Raw genomic sequence first — 22827 nt, 5'->3', positions numbered from 1 at the left:
GCACGCACAGTGCGCACGGCGCACACCGCCGCCCATCCGGCCCCCGGCGCCGCCCCGGGGCCCACTTTCGCCGCGGAGCGCTGCCTGCACAGGGCGGAGGGTGGAAAGAAAGGGTGGAGGACCCGAGCAGAGGATAGAAAGAGCGGACGGCGGTCGTTCGAGAGCTGAGAAGATAGGGCGGACGGCAGGGGAAAGGCGGTCACCGGTCAGGCGTTCTGTCCGGTGTCTTTCACAAACGCATAGCTCCTGTCTAGAAACAGACGGGCCACGTTTCCTCACAGATGAAATATGACTTCAAATACCCAGCCGGACGGAGGGAGCCCTGCAGCGGCGAACGGCTGGAGACGCCGCGACGCCACCGGAAATGCCAATTTGTCGGACTGACGGTCGGCGCCAGTCACCGTCTCCGTCCCCGCCCCCGGGGAGGCAGTTGGATTGGCCAGCAGACGCGGCGACCAGACCAGGCCAACACGGGCAAAAACCAACGCTAGGGTCTAATACTAGACAGCTGCAGCCCATGCACAAAAATACGTGCCGAGGTCGGGCAGCGTTAGGTATTATGCACCGAGTCGGGTGCAATCCGGCACGCCAAGTCTTTTCACCGCTACACTAGGAGTGGTGAAAAAGTCAGCAAGATCGCGATCACACACGGCGAGTCGGCACTTTGCCTAAAGATCCGACGGCCCAACTGGCAAAGCGGACAATGCAATGAAAACGACTGGAATGCCACTAATGGCTCGCACAGGAGAATGTCGCAGGCATGCTTCACGCCCGATTCTCGAACAGATAACGCCCCAGTCTGGATAGTAAGACTGTGCGCCACGCGGTGTGCCAAACATGGCCATGACCGTCTTGAGCAGGAGCGACGGTCGGCGCGGCGGGCGAACGGGGGATTGGACAGTTCCGCCGGTCCCGGGGAGGCGGGGAACGGCTCCAGCCAGCCCAGTGGGTGGTCAGCCCGGGCCGGACGGCCGGAGATAGGGGGCCCGGTCGGCGGGCGGGCCCGAGTAGCCCTGATTGGCGCTCCAGCGGGCCGGACCACCAATGGCAGGCGACCACCGGCGGCCCACAGAGGCAGCATGGCGGAGCAACGGACCACCGGGAGAGGACCACGTCCCTCAGAGGACCAGGGGACGGTCCTGGCATTACGAACCACCGCCCCAGTACGGCTACACACCTGCTGTCCAGACCAGGGCGCTCACGATAGGCCGTCCTCATAGCCGGCAATCGCACAGCAGCGGACAGATTAGCGCCGCACGCGGCCGAGAGGCACCCAGTCCACGCATCAACCACTTGCAGGAAATGCCGTACACACCGGCAGCCATCATAAGATCGAGGGACATCACAATACTATCTCAACACTAACATCGGATTGTAGCAGCTGCCTTCCAAGTTAAAAACTTGATCTTGCCAAGCCAGCACTCCACCGTGCCACAAACGAGTCATATGCTAATCCGCCCGTGCGTACCGGTCCGTCCAGCGCCGCTCCAGCACCTGGCGGCCCGTCTCGGTCGGTGGTTCCGTCGCCGAGCCGCCAGCCGGCCCAACGACTCTCACTCTCGACGGCAGCGAGCGCGTCTTACCACCGGCGTCTGACATTGACCCAGTGCGCGCGGCGACCACTTTCGCCGCGGCTCGGCGCGCGGTCAGGGTCGGCCGCCGCCGGCGCCGTCGACTGGTCTCGGTGGTGGGCGGCGGACGCGCCGCCCAGCCGGCCGGTCGGTCTTGGTCCGTTCCGTCCAATGGCATTTCCTGTCTCATCCGCGAGCGGGCGGTGCCGCCATCGCCGCGCCATGGATAACATTAGCCAGACAGCGGCGGCGGTAAAAAATGGCCGTCTCTCGGCGTCGACGGGGTGACGCATAGAGGTACCGGCTCGGCGCGGCGGTCCCGTCAGACACTACCCAGACGGACGAGATCCCGGCGCATGGCGACCACCACTGTCGACTCCGTCCGAAACACAGCACAGCTGGGCACACGGCCGGCGCCGCGCCGCAGACGGTTTTTTGTCACTATTTGGGCGGCGCGATAGTAGGTTCACTGGCGTTCTGATGGCTTAGCTCGGCGATTGGCGCACGATAGCGCTACACTCGGCCACTATTCAGCCTCACTGCGCGCGGGCGTCATCGCCATCCCCGCTCCACGCACACATTTCATCCAGCATCGTGCACCGCACACCCCGTACTCACCCGGAGATCTTTGAAGAAGACAGAGTTGCGCGCCCAGTCGACTTGTGTGAAGAGGTTGGTGTCGAGCACCTTGCAGAGGAGCTCGAACAGATCCACCTCACACTGGTTGTAGGTCTGGGTCTGGAGCAGCCGGAACAGCTGCTGCTGCCACTCGCGGTCGTCCAGGGAGGCCACCAGCTCTCGGATGATGGTGGGCACGTCGGTGCGTCCGGCGCCCCACGGCTCGAGCAGCGCGCCGCTGCCAGCCGGCGCGCCGAGCAGCGGCGACGGCGACGAGTCGGGAGACGAGGCAGACGTGGAGCTCAGCACCGGGTACTGGATCTCCTGTTTGATGGTGATGTTGGAGCCGTTGCCGGCGCTGTAGGTGATGGGCAGCGAGGTGGCCGGCGACGGGTAGCTGATGGTGACCGCCTCGGAGCCCACCGGCGGCAGACCGACGCGCTGTGGACCCATCAGCTGCCGCTGCCGGATCTGTTGCATCTTGCGCGCCCGGTCCCGCTTGTACATGGGGCCGAACTTGTTCCGTCCGCCTCGCATCCGGTCCTGACGCACAGCTGCAGACACAGAGAAGGGGCATGTCAGACTCAGCGTAAGCTAATGCAGGGCAAGTAAGTGCAACCCACATCGTGAGTCGTTACACGCGAGGGGAGACTGCAACGGAACACAGCACACAACACCTCCAGACAGTAACGGGTACCTAAAACAAACAGACACGACTGAGACAGAGACACTGGACACGACTGCCCTTTCAGAACGACACACTTTTCGACACGTCGTCCGTCTCATAGGTGTACAGGACATTCCTCGCCAGTCCAGCACGGCGCTGGGCACTGCGCGACATGCGGAGAAAGTCGCTGACAATAGGCGGTCGGACAATCCTTTTCCCCCGTAAATTCCCGTCCTGTTCTGCCGGAGACGTCTCCATGGCTCCGAGTGTCTGTCGCAGGGGACCGGCGCCGTCCGCCGCCACTATAAATCGGACAGGGTTTCACCGCGCTCCGAGCTGACAAACACGGCTCTAACGGGCTGCCGGCGGCGCGGACAGCCACACGGCGCGGCGCACAAACAGGAAGCGCTGCGGATCGGCACGGTGACGCACCGGCACGGCACCGCACCGCTAATTGTCACCGGCTGATGGACCGCGATGGAGCGCCGCGGAACAGAGCGCGCGGGTGAGAGCGGCGCCGGGAACGAGTACAAAATCGCCAGGAGTGACAAACATCAGTGGACATCAGAAACCATCGCTGCTTACTGAAGTCAGCAGCATCTGCCATCTACCGTCCATCCCGGCTCCATATAGACAGCTATCAGCGGCGGAAGCAGCTCATAAGAGCCCACGCCACGTCCGTCGCGTGAAAGGCGACACGGATCTGCAGCGCTGTGACGAGACTGCGACTGCGACGGAGAGCTGGCCGTAGTGAAAGGCCGAGATGTAATCCTTGTTCCTAGATGAGCGACCACCACCGCCCTGAGATCTCATCAGGTGGGACGGGGGAGGACGCCCGCTGTCCCAGCTGTCCCACTGTCCCAAACGACACACCGTCCCACCAGTCGGCTCCAGAAGCCCGCCAGCAGAGGCTGACAGTCGGTGACAGCCGCTGTGCCCTGATTTCTGCAGGACACTGCGGGGTGCCAGCCTGAAGAGAAATCGACGGTCGACACTAACCCGGCCACCCGCCCTGCCGCGTGTCATCCGGGACTAGGCCGGGTTAGCACATTTAGAGATGGACTGATGGATGAGACGTGCACACCGCACATTGCACAGCGCAATCAACGGCAGACCAGGACGCGCTCGCCCGGTCCGTCTGGGATTACCGCTGCGAACGGTCCGGGGGGGGGGGGGTGACAGGGTGACGCCACCACCCGGTCCGGCCCGTCTGACAGCCCGGACCGGTCGCTGCAGTCCCCCGATCCACTGCTCTAGTGATTCACATGGCGTCCTTCCCGCCACGTCCACAGACCGACACGGCACGTACGGACGGCCGAGTGGCCACATCCTGTCTCACACGCCGCTCCTGCACCGAGCCGGCGTCCCATCACGTCCCCGTGCACCCCCAACACCCGGTAGGACAGGCAAACTCATCGGCGCCGCTGACCCCAAAACGGCCGGTGGGGGGTCGCCAATTTGGCCGGTGACGCGGCGGTGTGGGCCAGCAGCGCGGGGCGGCGCAGCGGGGCGGTGGGGCGGCGGACGCCCTTTCACATCCGTTCGGAGCCCGGTGACCGACATACGCCCGCTGCAGGACCGGCCCTCACGCCTCCCCCGGGCCACGTGAGAGAGTCGTGAGTGGGCTAATGACGAGCGCGGCCCACGCCGGGCCGGACAACGGCTGTAGGTGACTTGGCGGCTCGAGGTAGGGTACAGAGACAGGAGTGTACAGCGCTGATGAGAATAAGACTGTGCACTGTGGACTGCGCGGCCCAGGTGACCCAGCCGAGGTGAGCGAGGGGTGAGTCGTTTTGGCATGGTCTCACGGCTTCCGAGTCACGCAAAACCGTTTTTCCGATGATACATGCGCGTCAGAACGCAGTCGAACGCGTACAAGCTCTAAAACCCTTCTTGTATAATGCATACGTACGGACGCCAAACCACGATCAAACTCTGGTACGGCGTCGAGCCACAACGAGCGCCAATCGACGCCTCCAAACGTCCGGCCCGGCCTGGCGTCCACTAGCATCAGCCAGCAGCAGGCCGCCGCCACACGCGCGGTGTGGATTACGGCTGCCCCGTTTGGAGCCGCGCTCCTGAACGCTCGGAATGTTCAGAGTCCAGTTTCACGGAGGCGGGGAGGGGAGTTTTTCCTCATTGCAGGCGCCGCTATGGATTGCAGCGGTCCGCTTTATTTTTGTACAGCTGTAGGGTCGTTTGGTCCGGATTCAGTCCAGAGCGATAGAGCTCCTTACCGACGGACTAGTTGTGACCACTCATCTTCGAGATACTGCAAGACATCCATGAGAAAGCGTGGGAAGGGTGTAAGCATGCGTGCGGGTGGGGAGGGAAGGGATTAACTTTGACATGGCGCATGAGGACATTTGACCGGCTCTGGCTACAACTTCCTATTGCATGAGACCGTTCAGGTTAGCTGCACTGTAACGGTCAGGGGACAAATGATAAAAACGCCCATTGTATTCGCACCGGCGCCTAACTAGGCCGCCCATGCTGTTGGGACGTTCATCGTGTCATTAGTTACACACCAAGGTGATTCCGAGCGGTCAGGGTGTCATCACACCACCGCTCAAATTCCCCCCACGCCCACGCGCTCGGCTACAGCTAATAACGGTCTTCTGCGCGGCAGGTGTTGACGACAGGGGCGTCCCGTTCCGTCCCCGTTCGTCTGCGCCCCACCGTCAGCCCATACCGATCCGATCACCACCTCTCTCCGTCGCCCCGTCTGTCTCCCCTCCGCGGCCCACATTCCGCCATTGAGCGGCGCGCCGTCCCTTTAAATTGGCTCACCGGCGCCACACAAAGGCCGAGCCGCACAGGGGGAGGGGACGCGAATAGCGGGCCCGATCGGAGCCGGCGGGGCGCGAGGGGGTCGCGGACCGGGCCGGCCGGCCGGCGAAAGTCGGTCCCGCTACACTCCATAGAGCGGGTACACAGTGGCGAACGGTGCCGGGCCGCGCCGGGCCACGCGGGCCCCACGCAACTCAGCAAACAGGCGCCAGACACCAACGGGTGCCGCCGGTGCGTGGGTGAAAGCTGTTTGCGCGTGCCCTGCCACCGGGACGGAGACGCCGATCTCTCAGAGATGGACATGACGAGCGAGCACGAGCTGTGACCTGTCCACGGTCCCATCAGCAGCCACTCCAGTCGCCTCCCGAGGCGGCAGAGGCGGCGGCGACGGCTCGTCTGGTGCGCGACACACGTGAGACGCGCACAGACGAGCCGAGGCGACACAAATGCCGAGTCAGGTGGGCCGGAAACAGCCCGTCCAGGGGATCCAATCGGCCGACCACACGGGCCGACCACTGGGAGAAATCGCGGGCCACGCGGCGCGGAATGAGGGCGACTCAGGGGACCGAAGTCGACCGGAAAGAGGCGGACGTATCGGATAAATCAGAGACAGCAGGGGGCCATGGCAATAACGACAACTCAAAGGCATCAGAGGAGACGGCTCCTGACATCCTGTAGTGGACGGCTGACGTTCACTGACGACCACATCCCTCAGCACGGCACCTAGGATGACTGCCTGGTGCCGACTGCTGAGGCGAATCATCCATCAACTTAGCAGCAGCAGAGCAGGACCACACACGACTGCGAGCCAACCGGCAGCAGCGGGCGACAGCCGGCAGGAGCAGCTTATTAATGAACCGCCCAGAACATCCGTTCGTCCATCCACGGGTCCACTTGACCACCGGCACACTCGTCACTCCATAATCCACAACAGGCTGCGCCTTATCTGCAATAGTGTCACCTGGCGCAAACAACGCACGCTGCATGGGCGGAAAGGGGATCCAGACACACACCAAGCTAGTTGCTCACCGAGGGGGCCGGGCTGGATCGAACGGAACTCATTGCACCACCTACCAACGCATGATTAAAGGGAGGGGGGCAGATAGGGAGGGGGAGGGGTCACGCGAGCCTGCTACATGCAGTAAGCCGGGATCCACAGCGCCAACTGGCAGCAAGTCGTCACGGATGGAGTGAGAGGGATGAATGGTTGAACACGTCAGAGTGACGCTAAAGCCCCCGGAGCTCCACATCCGGCGTGCGGAGCGGAACCGGCGGCATCTGTTCGCCAGGAGCGGCCCGGCGGCGTGTACCCTTCCTTCAACCTGTCCGGGTGTGCCCTGTCAGCACTCGACTGAGCCCGCTGCGCCAAACTGGGGCACACAAACACCCACAAAAACGGCCGGCAGAAAACTCCACCGTAAGCGGATGGACAGAGGGCTATTTTCGCAGCTGCGCCGCCTCCTCAGTCGAGATTGATGCGGCCGCGGTGACGGCGACACATTGGCGCCCCCCCCTCTCCTCCCGGCGTGCACCGTGCAATGTGCACGGCTGTCGGGCGCGGCGCACCCGGTGTACGCCGCCGATCTGGGTCACCAGCGGGCCAGCCGAGCGCGCGCGCGCCGAAAGTGAAGGTGCACAACTCGAACGGCAAGCGCGCCCGCCCGCGCCAGCCGCTGACGTAACCGACGCTCCCGCGGCCGCTGCCTGAATGGCAGATGGCCCGTCGTGGCGCGGGAGCCGCTCACGAGGAGCGTGACACGATGGTGGCCGAGAGTACCGCCGACGGGTGTAGTTGCATCACGGCGACCGCACGGCACAGCCCGGCGGTAGACGGAGCGGCTAGCGCGGCGGCGGACCAGCCGGGGACAGGGGTTCTATCAGCTCTCAGCGAGATAGATTCGTAAGCGCAGCATCGAAACGCATCGGGCAACTGCAAATGGTGATTGGTCGCTCGCCAGCAGAGGCGTCAATGACTGGCACATCATCGACTGACGTGACCGACGCGACGGTCCCATTATCACAGTCCAGTTGGCGCACATTTCCAAATTGAACAGCTAACTGATTACGGTACGGTCGGCCCTCACAGAGAGCAGGGTGGGGCTCCACGCGAGCACGCCATTTCAGCCCCACCCGCATACGATATCGTCAACGATGGCTCATCAGTCATCACCACAGTATGTGAGGCCACGAATATAAAAACAATGCAACAGGAAGTTATTGGTGTCCGTGCAGTTCACGCAATTGTGTGCTAGTCGTCGACAAAGACATACGGCACGAATGTCCCTCGATTCTCGTCAAGAGATGGCGCTAGCGATGAGCCTTGGAGGGAGCTGGCAAAGCCTCGGGACCTAATCAGAGAACCAAGGAGCGAGAGAAAGAAACGAGGTGAGGAAACAGCTTCAGAGATCGATCATCATCGATGCAGACCACTGACCAGTATTATGGGTATAGTGAAATACCTATATACCTTAGCGTAGACCGGCAGGGAGAGGGGAAGGAAGGGAGGGAGGACACCAATCACCGTCGGCTGTCAGTGTGTGTTCCTATTCCCAGCCCGCCGGTCGGTCGGTTACCACGCGGGGCGGTAACAGGCCACACCAGCACCCCTCTGTCGTCATGGAGCCGGTGACTGGGCCCTCACCGTTCGACACGCAGCCCGTCCCGTGGTGGCCCAGTTCTGGCCCGTCCCCCGTCACACAATGGCCAGTCCATCAGCAGTGGCCACAAAGGGCGGCGCCGGCACCCGGCACCCGGCGGCGGCGCGGCTCCCTCGCTCGTTTCGCTCAGCCGGCATCGACACGCACACGGCGCGCTCGGAGACAAAGGCTGCGCACCGCCGCGCCGCCGGCGCACTGACCCCGTTTTCTGGCGCTCGATACGCGCTGCCGGCAGTGCTGAGTGTGCGTGCAGCCTGCCGGCGGCAGCGCGCCGCCCCTCCCAGTCCTGGCTGATGGCCTGGCCGGGCCTGCCGTCGAAATTACCACACCGGGCCGCTTACCCAACGGTCCCTCCGGTGTGACGGCGCGCCGCGGCGCCCGGAGAGTAAGTAGTTCGACGGCGGCGACACCAACGGTAGACAGACGGCGCCCCAGGTGACAAGGCGTCACAGCCGCGTTCCACCTCCCGCCCCCCCCCCCTCACAGCCGTCGCCTCCGACGGCGCCGACGACGGCGACGCGTGGCTCGAGACGTCGGGCGGGTCCAATGAGACTGTGACCTAGATCGGGCCCAGCAACACGCCCCTCCAGCTCTCCCTTCGAGCAGCCGACTGGGCTACCGACGGGGGGGGGGCTCCTTGGCTGACCCAGTTCCCAGGAGAGGGGGGGGGGGGGTAGCACGCCGTCGGCGGGTACGGTTTCACGGCGTGGCGCGCCACAACTGCAGCCGGCGCGCCAACTGAGATCACATGGCGGGCCGGAGTCAAAACACGTGTCGTCGAGCCACACCCGGGGCGGCCCCATCCGACACGGGGTGCGGCGGCCCGCTGCAGCTCGGCTGTCGGTGGCACAGCGCACAGCGTGCAGGGTCTGTCGGCAGTCCATGTGGGATAGAACCAAACCGTCCACAGTCCAGCAGCTGTCCCAGCCCGGCGCCGGGGGTCTGTCCCCGACACAGCCCACGCGGCATGGAGCGGCGCACGGCGGCATAGCGCTCGCCGCGTGCAACCGACCGACGTGACGCAACCGGGCCGGCGCGGCGCGCGCGCGCGGGCGGGCGGGCCATTGTGTCACCGGCACACGCGGCGCCGAGTTTAGAAAGTCACCGCGCTGGAAAATGCCTGCCGGACACATTAGCCGAGATGGGATCGCGGCGGTGGCACGGTCGGTGATGGGAGGGGAAGGTGATAAGACTGCAAGGTGTTGCAGGTCTGGACAGCGTTACCCACCGCTCTGCAATGAAACTTTACAGCTCAGCCACTGAGCTTGGGCGCGCCGACGGTACCGGGAGCCCAGCCGGCCAACCGGTCTCTGTCGGCTCCACTGCTACCCCAGTGAGCGGTATATGGTGCGACACAGTGCCGCCGTGCGCCGTCCGGCCGGCCCCACCAAAACACAGCACGACCATTGAGCGGGGGGCGGCCGGCCGACTGGCCCGCCGGCCGCCGGCCAGACCGGTCTGACGAGTTCGGTCACACGCCAGCACATCACAATCACCGCCTGCAACGGCCCACCGGTGCATGGCAGTCGCGGCGGCCGCAGTCGCCGCACGACGGCAAAACGCCGGCTCCTCGCTCATGGCGCGGGCTACTCCGACCCAACACAGCCGCTGGCCGACCGCCAGCACCCAATGCATCAACATTTACAGGGCGGTGGCGGCCGACTGGCTATTCAGCTGATCTGTATATTTTGAATGGGCAGCCCACTCGGGACCGGCGCGTACATAGGGCTCGGCTCGCCGCGGCGGCGGAGGCGCAGATGGCAGGCCCTCAGGTGGTTAAATATGCTGTCCCACAGACCGATGTGCAGCATACCTATAGAGAAAGACAGGAGCCATAGCGGACTGCGCGTGAGGCAGTTTTGCGAAAGCAGCTGGGCACGACGAGCTGCTAATGTGTCGCCACAGCATCACTCGCTGCGTCGCTTCAGCCGGCAGACTCAGTCACACAGTAGTCGAGCCCTCCGTGAGTCCGTAGCCGGCTTATCCACTGCGTGTGACCCGGGGCGAACCATTCGTCCTCTGATGAGCGGCGCTCGTTACCGGGCGCTCCGATCTCCATCCCTCCACGCCGCCGCCCGTCGCCAGTGAAAGGACTGAGCGGCGCGGCGGCGCGCTGTACCGCCCGCCGGCATCGGAGACGGAGACGAGTCTGAAAGCGAAAGCGCAGCGGGCCGCGCCGCTCGGAGATGGCTCTGGCCGGCCTGTGGGACGGGGCGGGGAGGGATGAGGAGGCTGTGCAGCGGCACGCATACCGACGACGGCCCTCCATGGCCGCACACGCTCCGGGTCACTGCACTGGGTACGGCCGCTGACCGGCGCGCCGCGGGCCGGCGGCCAAACCAAACGGCGCCGCCTCAGTCTGCCACCTCTAGTCCCACTCACTGGCCAGCGGACAGGATACCGAGCAATCGGCGCCTTCAGACGATCCTCACACACACACATACACACCAGAGGGATGACCGCATCTAAAACAAATCGCAAACACCCCTAAGGAACGCCGACATTATCGACTCGCTGTCGGATCTCCACTACGCCGCCCTACGTTTGACATGGACAAGGCGCCCGGGGCCGACGCGGTCGACCCACATGAGTCGATCACCGCCGTCAGCAGCCGAGAGCGGTCACTTCCTGATGTGACGGTGACCAGACCAGCCCAGACGCAGTGAGATGCGGGACCAGACCAGACCAGACCGCGGTAGTCCGGACCAGGGAGATCCTGGTCCCGACAGAGACGAACGGCCGTGATCGTTGCACTAAAGGACACGGTGCTTCCTGGTGCAGTGTGACAAAGAGGGGTCTGTTGATGCGGTGAGTGGTCAGCCGAAGGGCGAGGGTGGTACCGACGGCCGACCACACCCAGACGTTCTCGGTTCCTGCTCGCCTGTGACCGCCAAGGCCGGCGGTGGTCCGAGTCGAGTGAGCCGCGAGCAGTGCGTCACATCACACAAACGGCTGCACAGCGGGACACAACAAAGAGACGGTCACCACAGCCCACTCCCGGATATTGAGGCAAAAAGTCGCGGCGCAGACCGGAGCAAAATAAATCAGACTAACCAAACATCCAAGCAGACACTACACTTGACGCACCAGACACTGGACCACTAGCCATACGTCGAGCACGGGAGGAAACGTCCTCACAGCCAGCTCTACCCGGAGCCGCCGGCGCCCCGGACACCGCCGTGCTGTCAGCGCTCGTCACATAAATCCAGTCAGCGTCGTTCCGGCAATCCTGGCGGCGCGGCCCCGCCAATTGTCGGCGGTTCGAGCGGCCACTCATGGCGACTGAGGCGCAGCAAGCTGGGCCCGGCGCCGGCGGCATGTTGCGGCCCACCGTCGCAGCAACCTACGCCCGGAGCCGCAATAGGCGGGCACAGAGTCGCAGCATGCTAGGACCGGCATCACTGTTTCAGTAATTACGCTCGCAGCTCAAATCGATATAAAACAGTCAAAGCCAAGCTGCTTCGATTCGGGAGTGATTTGACACGCACGCCATGAGCCACTCATTCAAAACGTCGACATGCTGAGCCAGACGGTTCTGCCACAACCAATAGGCGACATCAAAGGGGACTCTCAGCTCCAACTCCGTCCAGAATCTTATCACTGAGAGATCAAACGCCGTCGGTCTTAGTTCCATCGGCGCGGCCGTTAACCCCAGTGGCTGAGCTATGATTCAGCTGCTCTGGCTAGACCGTCGATGCCGGCTACACCTGGCCTCATGCCACGTGTGGACGCCGGGCCAATGGACATCGATCGGATCCCGCACGCCCGGCGGCGCCCTCGCCAATTGGATTAGCACCGCCGCCACGGTTGAGACGACATCAGACGGAGACGACGACGCACTTGACGGGACTCCGACGGTCCATGGTTGGTCCGACGACGGTGCATATGTCGCTAATTGACGCGACAGCCTTCGGGAAGTCAGAACTGACGGTCCATGACTGGTCCTCCGACGGTTCGGTCCATGCTGATATTCAGATGGACCTCATGACCTCAGACGGTGGCAGCTCATCCATATGCTTAGTAAGCACCTACTAGGCCGACCCATGAGGACGAATTCCACGGTTAAACTGAGCGGCAGTTGACACAGGGAGCCCCGGTCAACATTCTGATCAGTCTCCTGCTCTCATAGCACACACTCCAGTCCACGCCATGTCTCCGCGTTGGTCCGGCCGGCCACGGAGGGCGGCTAGCGGGCCCTGCAGCTGCGCCAGACGCCGCGCAGTCGGTCCTCCGAGACCCGACCCACATGCGGCAGCGCTCCGTCTATCGCGATCGGTCGCCGGCCGTTTATTTACGTTGCAGGGTGGCGTCTCTCTCTCGACCGGCCCCTAGCAGCTGCGAGAGGGGCCGGCGATGACGATGCAGGCCGCTGCTGCATGGTGTGCGTCCGTCCGACGGGGTCATGACACAGGGTACGGAATGGGATCGGACAAGATAAAACTCGACGCACCGAGATGGAACGGGGTGGGACAAGGCGAGATAAAAATGACGAAACGGTGGCCTTTTCAAACCGGCAACCTGTCGCGCAGCACAGCTCTGGGTGCTGTCACAGCCCCGCCCGCTGTCACAGCTCACGGGCCGATCCCGCGGCGCGGCGGTCGGGTGCACTCAGGTGCGAACCGACCAGCTGTCGGCCCGGTCTGCCGGCGTATCGTGCCCCTGACACGCTCCGGCAGCCACCGGCGGTCACGATAACGCTACGGGCAGTCCACACAGCCCCGGTGCCACGCCACGCGGCCCGGCCGTCACCCGGCTCGCTCACTGCCGCACGGCGGACATGGCCGGTCCCTGTCAGAGCCCATAGCGGCTGCTCACGACCCCGTTTCAACACTAAACTCAGCGGCCGAAATGTCAGCAAAGGTCGACCGTACAGTGGCGCAGCTAATCCTCTCAGTTAAGTAAAAATAACACCTCACGCAGACAAGCACGGCCTCTTGACGTTCACCAGTAGCATTTAGCGGAAACAACCCAAAACAGCATGGTTCCGCGGGTGTCTCTGTGAGTGCCACCGCACCCCGCCCCACTCCGGAATGATACCGTATACCCTGGCCGGGCCGTTAGTAAACAACACCGTCCCTCCACGGCCCAGCCCCCGGCCGGCATTCCACAACTGGGACACCCAAACACGAGAGTCGAGGACAGCCGACACGGCTCACCTCTGCACTACTGAGGTGTGTTAGGGCACGCACACACACACAGTTATACTGAGTACTTCTGAGGACCGGGAGAGTCTGTGTCAGCCCACGTGGTCGTAGCGCTGGCTCACGGGCGGACCCAATGACCCTCAGGCGGCGTCGGAGTGCCGGCGGCACCACGGACGCCGCCCGGTGATCACGGCGGGCGCGGCGCCGCGTGGGAGCCACCACCGCCCGTCGGCCGCCCGTGAAACAGCCGCTCTCGATTTCAAGGGCTACGGCGAGCGTCCAGCCGTGAAGATTACATAGCCGTGACCGGCGGCGGTGACTGGGCGAATGACTGTTATCGAAAGGCAACGGACAAACGGACCTACGGCCTGGCATGCCGCACATACAGAACTGCATGCAGCTGCGTCTGGCTCAGCCTATCTCTACCATACAACGGTGTGTGCGTCTGGAGGCCTCGGTAGAACGGGCAGCCGGTATCAAAGCAAACGACACGATACGGGAACACGGATAACGACACGACAATCGGCGGCTGAAACCCACGCGTAAGCACACAGTGGTAGCTGGCGAGCCACCAGACGGACATGGACAAGGGTATTTGTGATGCATGTTTGATCCTACAATATGTAAAGCATAAAAAAACGCTTCGATAAAAGTGACACCCCGCACTTATAGAACATACATGTACAACACACAAATTAGCCACGAAAATGATATATCAATAGACAAGAAAGACACATTACGCTGCTGGTAAGGGTGGAAAGCAAAAGCCAATTACACTGAATTTGATCGTAGTAAAATAAGAATTGTTTTTCAAATCGACCCGTGTTTATTGATCCGAAAGGCAATCTGGGCCGCCAATAGATACAGACAATGTCTAAACAAACTCTACCCACCACCCAGATCTGTTAACTCGACAGATACCCACAGCTAGCCAGAACCCAGTACAACACAGCAACGCACAAGTCTGGTAACGAAAGACACAGGCAACTAAAAGTACCCAAGGGATAGACAGATCTAACAAGGTATGCGAGTTTTACACATTCGGTAAAACATGTTACCACAAACACAAAGCGCAGAATGTGTCCCACCAGACAGCACACTGCATGAGTCAAACCACGGCTAACAGCCGCGGAGCACGAGAGACAGAAAGACACCCGCCAGGCGGGACTCACCTTCAAGTTTCATCCCGACGCTGAGGCACTTCTGGAAGCGGCAGAACGGACACCGTTTGCGCTGCGTCTTGTCGATCTGGCAGCTCTTATCGGCCACGCATGTGTACACCTTTTTGTTTTGCACAGTGCGCTTGAAGAATCCCTTGCAGGACTCGCAGGTGAGGAGTCCGTAGTGGTAGCCGGAGACCTTGTCGCCGCAGACGGGGCACAGTTCCTCGATGCCCTCCTTGGTGTCGGGCAGCGGGTCCTGGTGCAGGTTGTACTGGTGGTCGCCCACGCCCGACATGCTGGTGGCGCCTGGCGAGAACAGACACGCGTTATCCATGAGCGGGGAGCCCAGGATACTGTTGTTGTTGGACACCTGCACGTGGGAGTACACGGGGCCGGCGTTCACGATAGTCAGTGAGGCCGGGGACGACACCATACTGTAACACTGCACTCCGGCCGCCGACGAGGCCGCCGTGTGCTGCTGCTGCGGCTCCGCGTGATGGTGATCCTGGTGGTGATCCTGGTGGTGGTGCTCCTGGTGGTGGTGCTGGTGCTCCGGCTCTGGCTGCTGCTGGTGCTGCTGCTCAGAGTCCTGCAACGGCTGCGGGGTGGGCGGCTGCGGCGGGGGTGCCTGCTGGGGGGCGGGCGGCTGTTCGTGCTGCACAGCCAGGCTGCTGAAGCTGGGCTGCACGTGGGCCAGCGGCAGCTCCATGTCCGATATCATTCTCGCGCACTGCGTTCACGTCCGCCGGTGTTCACAGAGGGTCCGTTCGCGAGGGGCGCGCCGCCGGCCGCTGCTGCGCCGGCCCGTCTCGGGCGCCAACTGGCCTCCGTGCCGCCGCACCGCTCACCCGCCGCTCGCTCACACACACGGTCGGACGGACGGACGGTCGGACGGGCGCTGGCTCGCTCGCTCTGCCGGCCGCTCCGCCGCGCTGCTCGCACCGCAAACGAGTGAGCACTGGCGCGCCGCCGCCGTCGGGCCGCCGCGGCGCATAGTGAAAGTGATTCGGAGCTGGCCTAATTCCGTTTCTTTAGGGCCTATGTAAGGCTGATCGCTGCTAGCCCAGTGACCCACTTGGCCGCCGCGGGCAACAACGGCCCGCGCGCAGTCGTCGATCGATGCCGCGCGGGCCGCTCTTGTCCGCGCGCCGACGGGACTCGCGACATGTAAAAACGCCTCTCGGCACGGCGGCGGCAGCCGCGGTGCGACGCACCCCCGCCGTCTGCGTGTGCTGTTTTTGCACGCGGCGCTGTCCTGTAGTATTTCAGCGGTACCCGCGACAGCCGATTAGGCCGTTATATGGGGAGCAAGTGGGGTGCCCGCCAACGAGGGGGTCGCGCGCGCGCGAGCGCCTAGCAACAGCGGACGTATTGCCCCATAGAAAACCGACGGCCGCGCGCGGGCAGGTGACGCAATCAAACGGCTGCTCTCCGGCCAGTGAGTGGACCAAGAACTTTCCATTTCTGGGTCGATGTGGATAAAGGGAGGACTCGAAAGGCGCCAAACCCGCCCCTGTAAAATTCAAATGTGTGTAAGGCTAGTGATAAAACAATGCTTTGTTAGTCTGGGACAAAGCTTCCACCAATCGCTCGTACCCTTCAGAGTGACAGCGAGAAATTACAAATCAATTGCTAGAGACAAGGACACCACTTTTTGAAAATTAGAGCTCTAACGGTTAATTTTCGAATAACAAAGTCATTCTACTACAGCGCAACGTTAATATCCAAGAATTTCTTGGATTTTGATTTCTTACGCACTGCTGTGTACTTAGGTATAAACAAGCTTTTCCTAATAAAAAATAAAAAATAAAATAAAATAAGAGTGAACGAAAATAATTAAAAAATATCTTTACCCACAAAAAATGAAAATTAATCAGGTACAACAATAGTTTTTATTCTCAACAAACGAAAATCTTCGTCGACTTCGGACGCCACGGGGGAATTTACCCCAAATGCCCAACCCCTGGATCGGCCAGTGTAAAAATCGTAAACTTTAACATAATAGCATACAGACTGCAGAGTATATATGGGGTTATAGAGAGCATGTGAATAAAGTCTGACTGCCACATCTTCGTTTTTTTGCAACTATCTGACCGCATTTAAAATACTTACTGATTTTTGTGTCTTCTCAAACGCTCGTCAATACCACTATGAAAAGTGTCACAGCTCATCTGTGCGAAATTATCACTCTATTAAAATGTTAAGAAAAATAAACAAAGCCACTGATGGCTACCAGGGGCGTAGCCAAGGGGGGGGGGGGGGGTCGGGGGCCATACCCCCCCCCCGGCCCCATCGCGGTGTCATAAGTACGGTAAGGGGCACATTATTTGGGCCCCCTAAAAAATAGTGGATGAAATCCGATGACTTTTTGGATTTTGAGGGGGTTTACCTTGGGCCCCTTTAAGTTTGGCCCCCTCCTAGAGGAAATCCTGGCTACGCCCCTGATGGCTACTATCAGTAATTATTGATATGATATTAATCGATATGATATGCGAACAATATCAACATATGTATAAACGGTTAAAAAATATAATAACGAAAAGGTATCTTTATTTAAAATGGCGAGCTGCCATCGCCTCTCAACAAAACTTCAAAAATAAGAAGTTCGACCAAGTGTTCACACAAAACTTAATTTTTGAAGCCAGACTTAGGTACTACTTACTCAATTATGGTAGCATTATAAATGATGGCACACAATACGCATCCTTATCAGATTAAAATCACGCTTTTTTTTTTTTTTTTTTTTTTTATAAATTTAGTCCGAACGGCTGAATGGGTGGATTTGAGGAATCAGAGCCCGCACTAAGCATAGCTTGTTGTGCTGACCCTGACCCCACCACCCGATCGCGCAATTCCAGTTGTATGGCAGAATTTTGTCCGAACGTTTAACGTGCCCTAACGACTGGACACGGTCCTCTCCGCTCACTCACGTTACCTGGCTTCTGTGCGGCCCCTGCCACAGACACGCTACCTACATTGCTAAGGTTACTTCGATATTTGACACATACCGATCATATTTCTATCATATTCTCATTTTAATAATTCAAGAATACAACATGAGCAAAGGCTATCATATGCCTCATAATATTTTTTTCATAACAACAATGTTCGGTAGAGCACCTGATCAAAGTTCTTTTTCTTTGCCAAAAAATCTCAACTGGGAAAAGAAAGTGGGAACCTACGAATACCTATATCTACCGGTTCATACTGGCACGAAAAAGTCTAGCAAAACATTGACTAGGACAAAAACTAAAAATCTTCCTGACTAATGTCTGGGTTCCAATGGCAACGGACGTGATAAATAAGCCAGAAAAGAGGCAATATACAGATTAAAACGTAAGAACTCTTCTCTAGATAGTGCCGTCACTGGTCAAGTTGAACCGGAACTAAATTGGATTCATCATGTAACGCCTTTCTCGGGATTGCAGCCGACTTTCAGTCCGCTGCGAGTTGGAGAACGGAGACAGGCGGGGGAGCGGGCTGCGCGCCGGGTCGGGTCGGGCGTGGGCGCACCTTTCACGTGCGGCGGCTCTGACGGCCTGTCGACCGACTGGTGAGCGCTCCGACGCACACCTGTGTTGTAACACAGCGGGAAAGGAGTGCAGGTGCCGACACACGCGCGCACAGTCCCGGGATGACGCGGCACCCCGCCGCAGCGCTCACACGCATAGCACGCCCGCCGAGCGGCACGCACACAGGATACCGCGGCGGTCCGCAGTTTCCCGAGAGCCCCTGCCGCCAACGACGGCCACTTATGACGGCACAGACGCCGACGGGTTGAGCTGTGCTGAAATCCGCCAGAGCCCCGGAGACATCTGGGTCATATCCCGCACCGCGTTGCCGCCGGGAAATTTCGAGCCGCTCACGGGGGTGTTGAGAAAAGTACCGGTCGCCGGCAGTTGCCGCGCGCGGGGCGGGGATTAGAGCGGCGCCGGACTGGGTCAGGGCGGAGGGTTCCGCGTAACGCTGCAGACAGGCGGAAAAAGGCCGACAGAGACGGACACGACCCACCCGCCGCCGACACATGGCCTGTCGTGTGGAACCTTTTCGCCGATAAATTGGGCCATGAGGAGCCGATACTGTCACAATGTGCGCACAGCGTGCCTCATCAATGACAGTCGAAAGGACCATTAACTGAGCGTGCTGATGTAAAAGTACCAATAAGCTTATGATTGATACACCTAAGAGGGAGCGTAGCGATTGATCAGTATTAAACGCTCAAATGGTCGATCGGTCAGCCTACAGGGATTTTTTTTCTTCTTTAGTTTAAGTGTGCCAAATGTCATTTTGTGAATGGAAATAGCAGAAGCCTTGCCATTTTAGTGCTGATAACGGATTATTAAAATTGCGGTTAGGTGCGTTTGATTTTGAGCCCTATAGGATCACTCAACATGTAAGTGGTGTCGGGTACAACCTTGCATATCGTAGATTCCCGGTATGCATGTTGCGTAAACCATTACAAGTATTCTCAGCGGATATTCATGATGTCGTGCTTTATCCTGCAGTACATTTTGAAACGGACCGCACCACGGGGAACCTCGACACAGTTTGAGGCTACAGTTGGCAGCAATGCTGGAAACTCCAGCCAATGCGGCCTCGTGTCCCAGTTGTAAAGACTACAGAGACTCTGTCCCAGCACATGGCCGCCGCCGCCGCCCGGACGGACAGGGGGGGGGGGGGGGGTCTGGCGCGGGCTCGGGTGCGGGGGCAGGTGTCGACACCTGTCCCCCTGCCCCGGTCTGTCGGACAGTGGGTGGGAGGGCCGTTAGAGCCGAGTCTGTGGTGTCGACCGTCGACCGTCACCACGCCGCCACCGCCACTGCAAAACCGGATCCCCACTTCAATGTACTGCAAGTGAAAAGCTTTCACAATATGAAGACTGTCACCAGGTCATCCAAAGCCCCTGGATCCCCGTTGTAAGCGGCCGCAAGATTGATTCGCAGGCAGCACTAAGAAGTCATTGTAGGATATCTGCACGACTGTTAGCTCAGTATTTACGACCATATCGAGGCTTTTATCTTCGAAATACTTGCGGGGCGCGTTACTCATTGACGAATAACTTTTGTCGTATCGTAATTAAATGAATTTCTCGATTGAATCGTTTCAAAGAATGACTTGGTAAAAGCTGGGTTTCACATAACGATTGACGAGTTCTTGCGCAATAGCCGTTTGATCAATGAAGCTCACAGCACTAGGTTAATAGTTGATACTTTCTTACCATTTCATCGTGAGTGTTACATCTAGATCACGACAGGCAAGACAGCCATGTAAGCATACTTCGGCAAAACCGAAAAAAGGGGCCATGAGCTGCACTTGGCCAAGTAAACCCTCTTTCTGAACCTTTACAGAGCGGTGCTTCACTGCCATGTGGGATATGACAGCAGCTGCAAACGCTCGACGCAGGACGCATTCCCATGCTGGTAGGCGTGGTCGGCCGCACAGGCAGCGCCATGTGCGTCGGTTCAGCAATATTGTTTCAGGAGTGTACCGGCCCCGTTTGGAGAAGGCTCCATCGCCCACGTGACAATACACGCTCCCGGGGTCTCGAGGATTGAAGGGGGGGGGGGGTGGAGGGCGATGAGTCACAACGAGCCCCGGGAAGGGAGGAAGGGGGAGGCAGTTCATGACATCAATCGGGGTGCGAATCGCTACAAAAAGTCGGCACGAGCAGGCCCCTATTGGCAGTCAGCTCTGCAATATCGTGTGCTTTCACTGTCGACGTGCAGCGAAAGAAAATGTGTTGAAGGTGACACACGAGCTCTTAGCATTTCAGACACCTGTGCGCGGCTACTGACGGTCACTAATCAAAAATCGTCACTCGATTTAACGTCTCCATATCTCTGAGAACATGCAACAGCCACCGGTGACGCCTCTGAAGCCGCTCACCAAGCTAAGCGTTCACTGTGTACCGGTCACGAGGTGAATCACTGATTCACTGATCACTAAAACAGCAGCCGGGCGGGAAGCGGGCCGGACTATGCCCTCCCCGCCATCAGCCTGTCGACGGCTGTCAATGGCGTGTCTGCAGCACGCCGCGCCGCCACCGTGCGCGCGCATACAGCACGGCAGGTCAACCTCGCGGCGAGAGCGAGATTCACCAGCGCCCGTCGTGGCCGCAGCGCACGCCTCTGTCCCGCTGGACGCGGGGAGAGCCGGTGCAGGACGGATGGACGCCCCGTCAGTCGACCAGCCAGAGTCGACACTTCACCAGAATCAGACAGCCGGTAACTAGGTGTGCTGCAAACGAAACGGCCAAGGAGAAACGCGCCGAGCAGAAGGAAAAGGAACGAGAACCGGCTACACGAAAATAGTATGCGATGAAAACGGTGTCGGTTGGAAGGAAATCGAGCGAGGAGCGTTCAATCAAGTCCACGAAGTACTGAGAAGCGTTGGAAGACGACGGGCTAGCTTGCATCGACGGCAGCACCGCACTGCCATTATACATCAGTCTCTGAAATCTGACATCACAGGCAGATCATCGACATAGTTGCCGAGTTCGACGGTGTTGCTGGGGACTGGCTGAGCGCGATCAGGTCAGATATCCTCCGTGAGAATGCATCACTGCCGGACTGAAGACAGTCCTGCATATCTCGCTGTCAGCCGTGTCAAAGCATATAAACACGTGTGTTTACGTTGCCACCGATCTGAACCATGAAAATGACGCATGCCGGTGAAAATGACCCTCTCCGTGTTTACGGAACGCCCGAAACAAACAGACGGCCGGCTATGTCGGCACACAATTAACGCCTCTGGGTAAATATGTGTGTTCCCCATTCCACTGCTGGGGCAGTCGCGTCGCTGGCACCCGACCGTCACCACTGCCGCTGCTGTCACCTCTGGTGATGGCGGTAGTTGTGCTGGTGCTGGTTCAGTTGTGCTGGTGCTGCGCACTGCAGTGCAGTTGACGTCGCCACCCGGTGCGGCCGTTCCGGTGCGCCGCGGGCGCCGATTCAAACCGCCGCTGCCTCTCGGTGCCGGGTGGCATCAATCAGTCGCCGGCTGCGGCGTGCAGGACGCGGCGCAGCCGGCCGCACCCTCCCAGACATCTCACCCAACCAGAGCGCTGGGCGACGGGCAGTCGGCAGACGGACCCAACTCGATCGGATAGCGGAGCAGCCTCCTCCGTCCAACCAGTCGGCCCGGAGAGCGGCGTCCGTTGGCCAATTGTCGGGGCTCGGCGAGCGGGCGGACTTTCACGGGCCGCACGCGGCGCTGGCCGGCTGACACCCGTCCCCCGCCCACCCGTCCGCCCGGCCGGCCGGCGGCTGGGGGTGGTTTCGCGGCGCCGTCGCTCTGTTGCCACACGCCACTGGCCGATGGCTATCGGCCGACACGGCAGACCGACGGACGGGTCAGCAGGTCGGTCGGGAGGCGCCTCGCCGCGCGGCCGGGCCCGCGGCGGCGTGGAGCGGCACCCGGCGAGCAGCGCCGGACGCGCGGGCCCTTTCAGGTCAATCAATTGGCGACCGTTTTCCTCCGACCAGCCGGTTACGGAGCAGCATTTTCTATACTTCACAAGAACGTCCGAAGATGGTCCTTTGATAAGTCAGTCTGCCTATAGTTTGTCATTCAGGAACAGGGAAAACTGAGAGTTTTCTAATATACGGATAACGTTTATCGAGGAGATTGCACCGGCTGTCAGCGGCAGGATCTTTCGGTGTTATTTTTCAGCATCGCTTGTGGTAGCCGGGCGCGACGCTCGCTGGTGCAAGGAGCAGTCGTGCGCTTTCCTTTCGAAACTCCCGGCGCAGTGCGAGCTTCTTTTATCCATCTCAAGTTAGGATTTTGCAACCAATTACATGCACTTTCCAAACGACTGCCTCGACCGCCGGAGCGCTGCCGAGAGAAGCCGGCGCTCTTTGCAGCGAGGGAGGGAGCGTGGGAGGGGGAGGCTCCGGCTCTGCCAGTACTGGTTACACAGGACAGGTAACCGGTGACTGGTCGCTGGGCAATGATCAGTGGTCACTGAGCAGTTGGCAATGATCATTGTCTGTCCATCAGACAATATTAGACTCCCTTCACCTTCACCTCTCTCCCTCTGAGACTTGTTTTCACCCTGGTGCCAGGGGTCTGGTGTGAGCCGGGGCTGGGGACACCACCCCCACTGCACCACCCCAGCACCCCTCTCACCCCACCGAGCCACGCTCACGACACCGGTCGACACGCTGTCAGGCCACTTTCCAAATCTGCGCGATCGGTCGATTGCGCCAGTTTCAA

At 60.2% G+C, this 22827-nt stretch overlaps 1 protein-coding gene across 8 annotated transcripts in view; it reads right to left on the bottom strand.

Annotated features, from left to right (window-relative positions):
- Positions 1 to 22827, bottom strand: part of LOC122392671 (nuclear hormone receptor FTZ-F1-like) — a 68102-nt gene that overhangs the window by 9846 nt on the left and 35429 nt on the right. For 6 of the 8 annotated variants that reach the window (XM_043387806.1, XM_043387802.1, XM_043387807.1 and 3 more), the window contains 2 exons: positions 14620 to 14916; positions 2190 to 2743 (listed from right to left, as the gene is read on the bottom strand). In XM_043387806.1, the coding sequence (XP_043243741.1) occupies positions 2190 to 2743; positions 14620 to 14916 (851 nt within the window). Of the gene's footprint in view, positions 1 to 2189; positions 2744 to 14619; positions 15612 to 22827 lie in introns of those variants that run through there. The other 2 variants (XM_043387799.1, XM_043387800.1) reach the window with 2 other exon arrangements.

The sequence above is a fragment of the Amphibalanus amphitrite genome, unplaced genomic scaffold (assembly GCF_019059575.1).
Source record: "Amphibalanus amphitrite isolate SeventyFive unplaced genomic scaffold, NRLGWU_Aamphi_draft 000496F_arrow, whole genome shotgun sequence".
In the NCBI taxonomy this organism is placed as follows: domain Eukaryota; kingdom Metazoa; phylum Arthropoda; class Thecostraca; order Balanomorpha; family Balanidae; genus Amphibalanus; species Amphibalanus amphitrite.
Note: the sequence above shows the minus strand (reverse complement) of the source record. Positions and strands in the feature narration are given on the sequence as shown.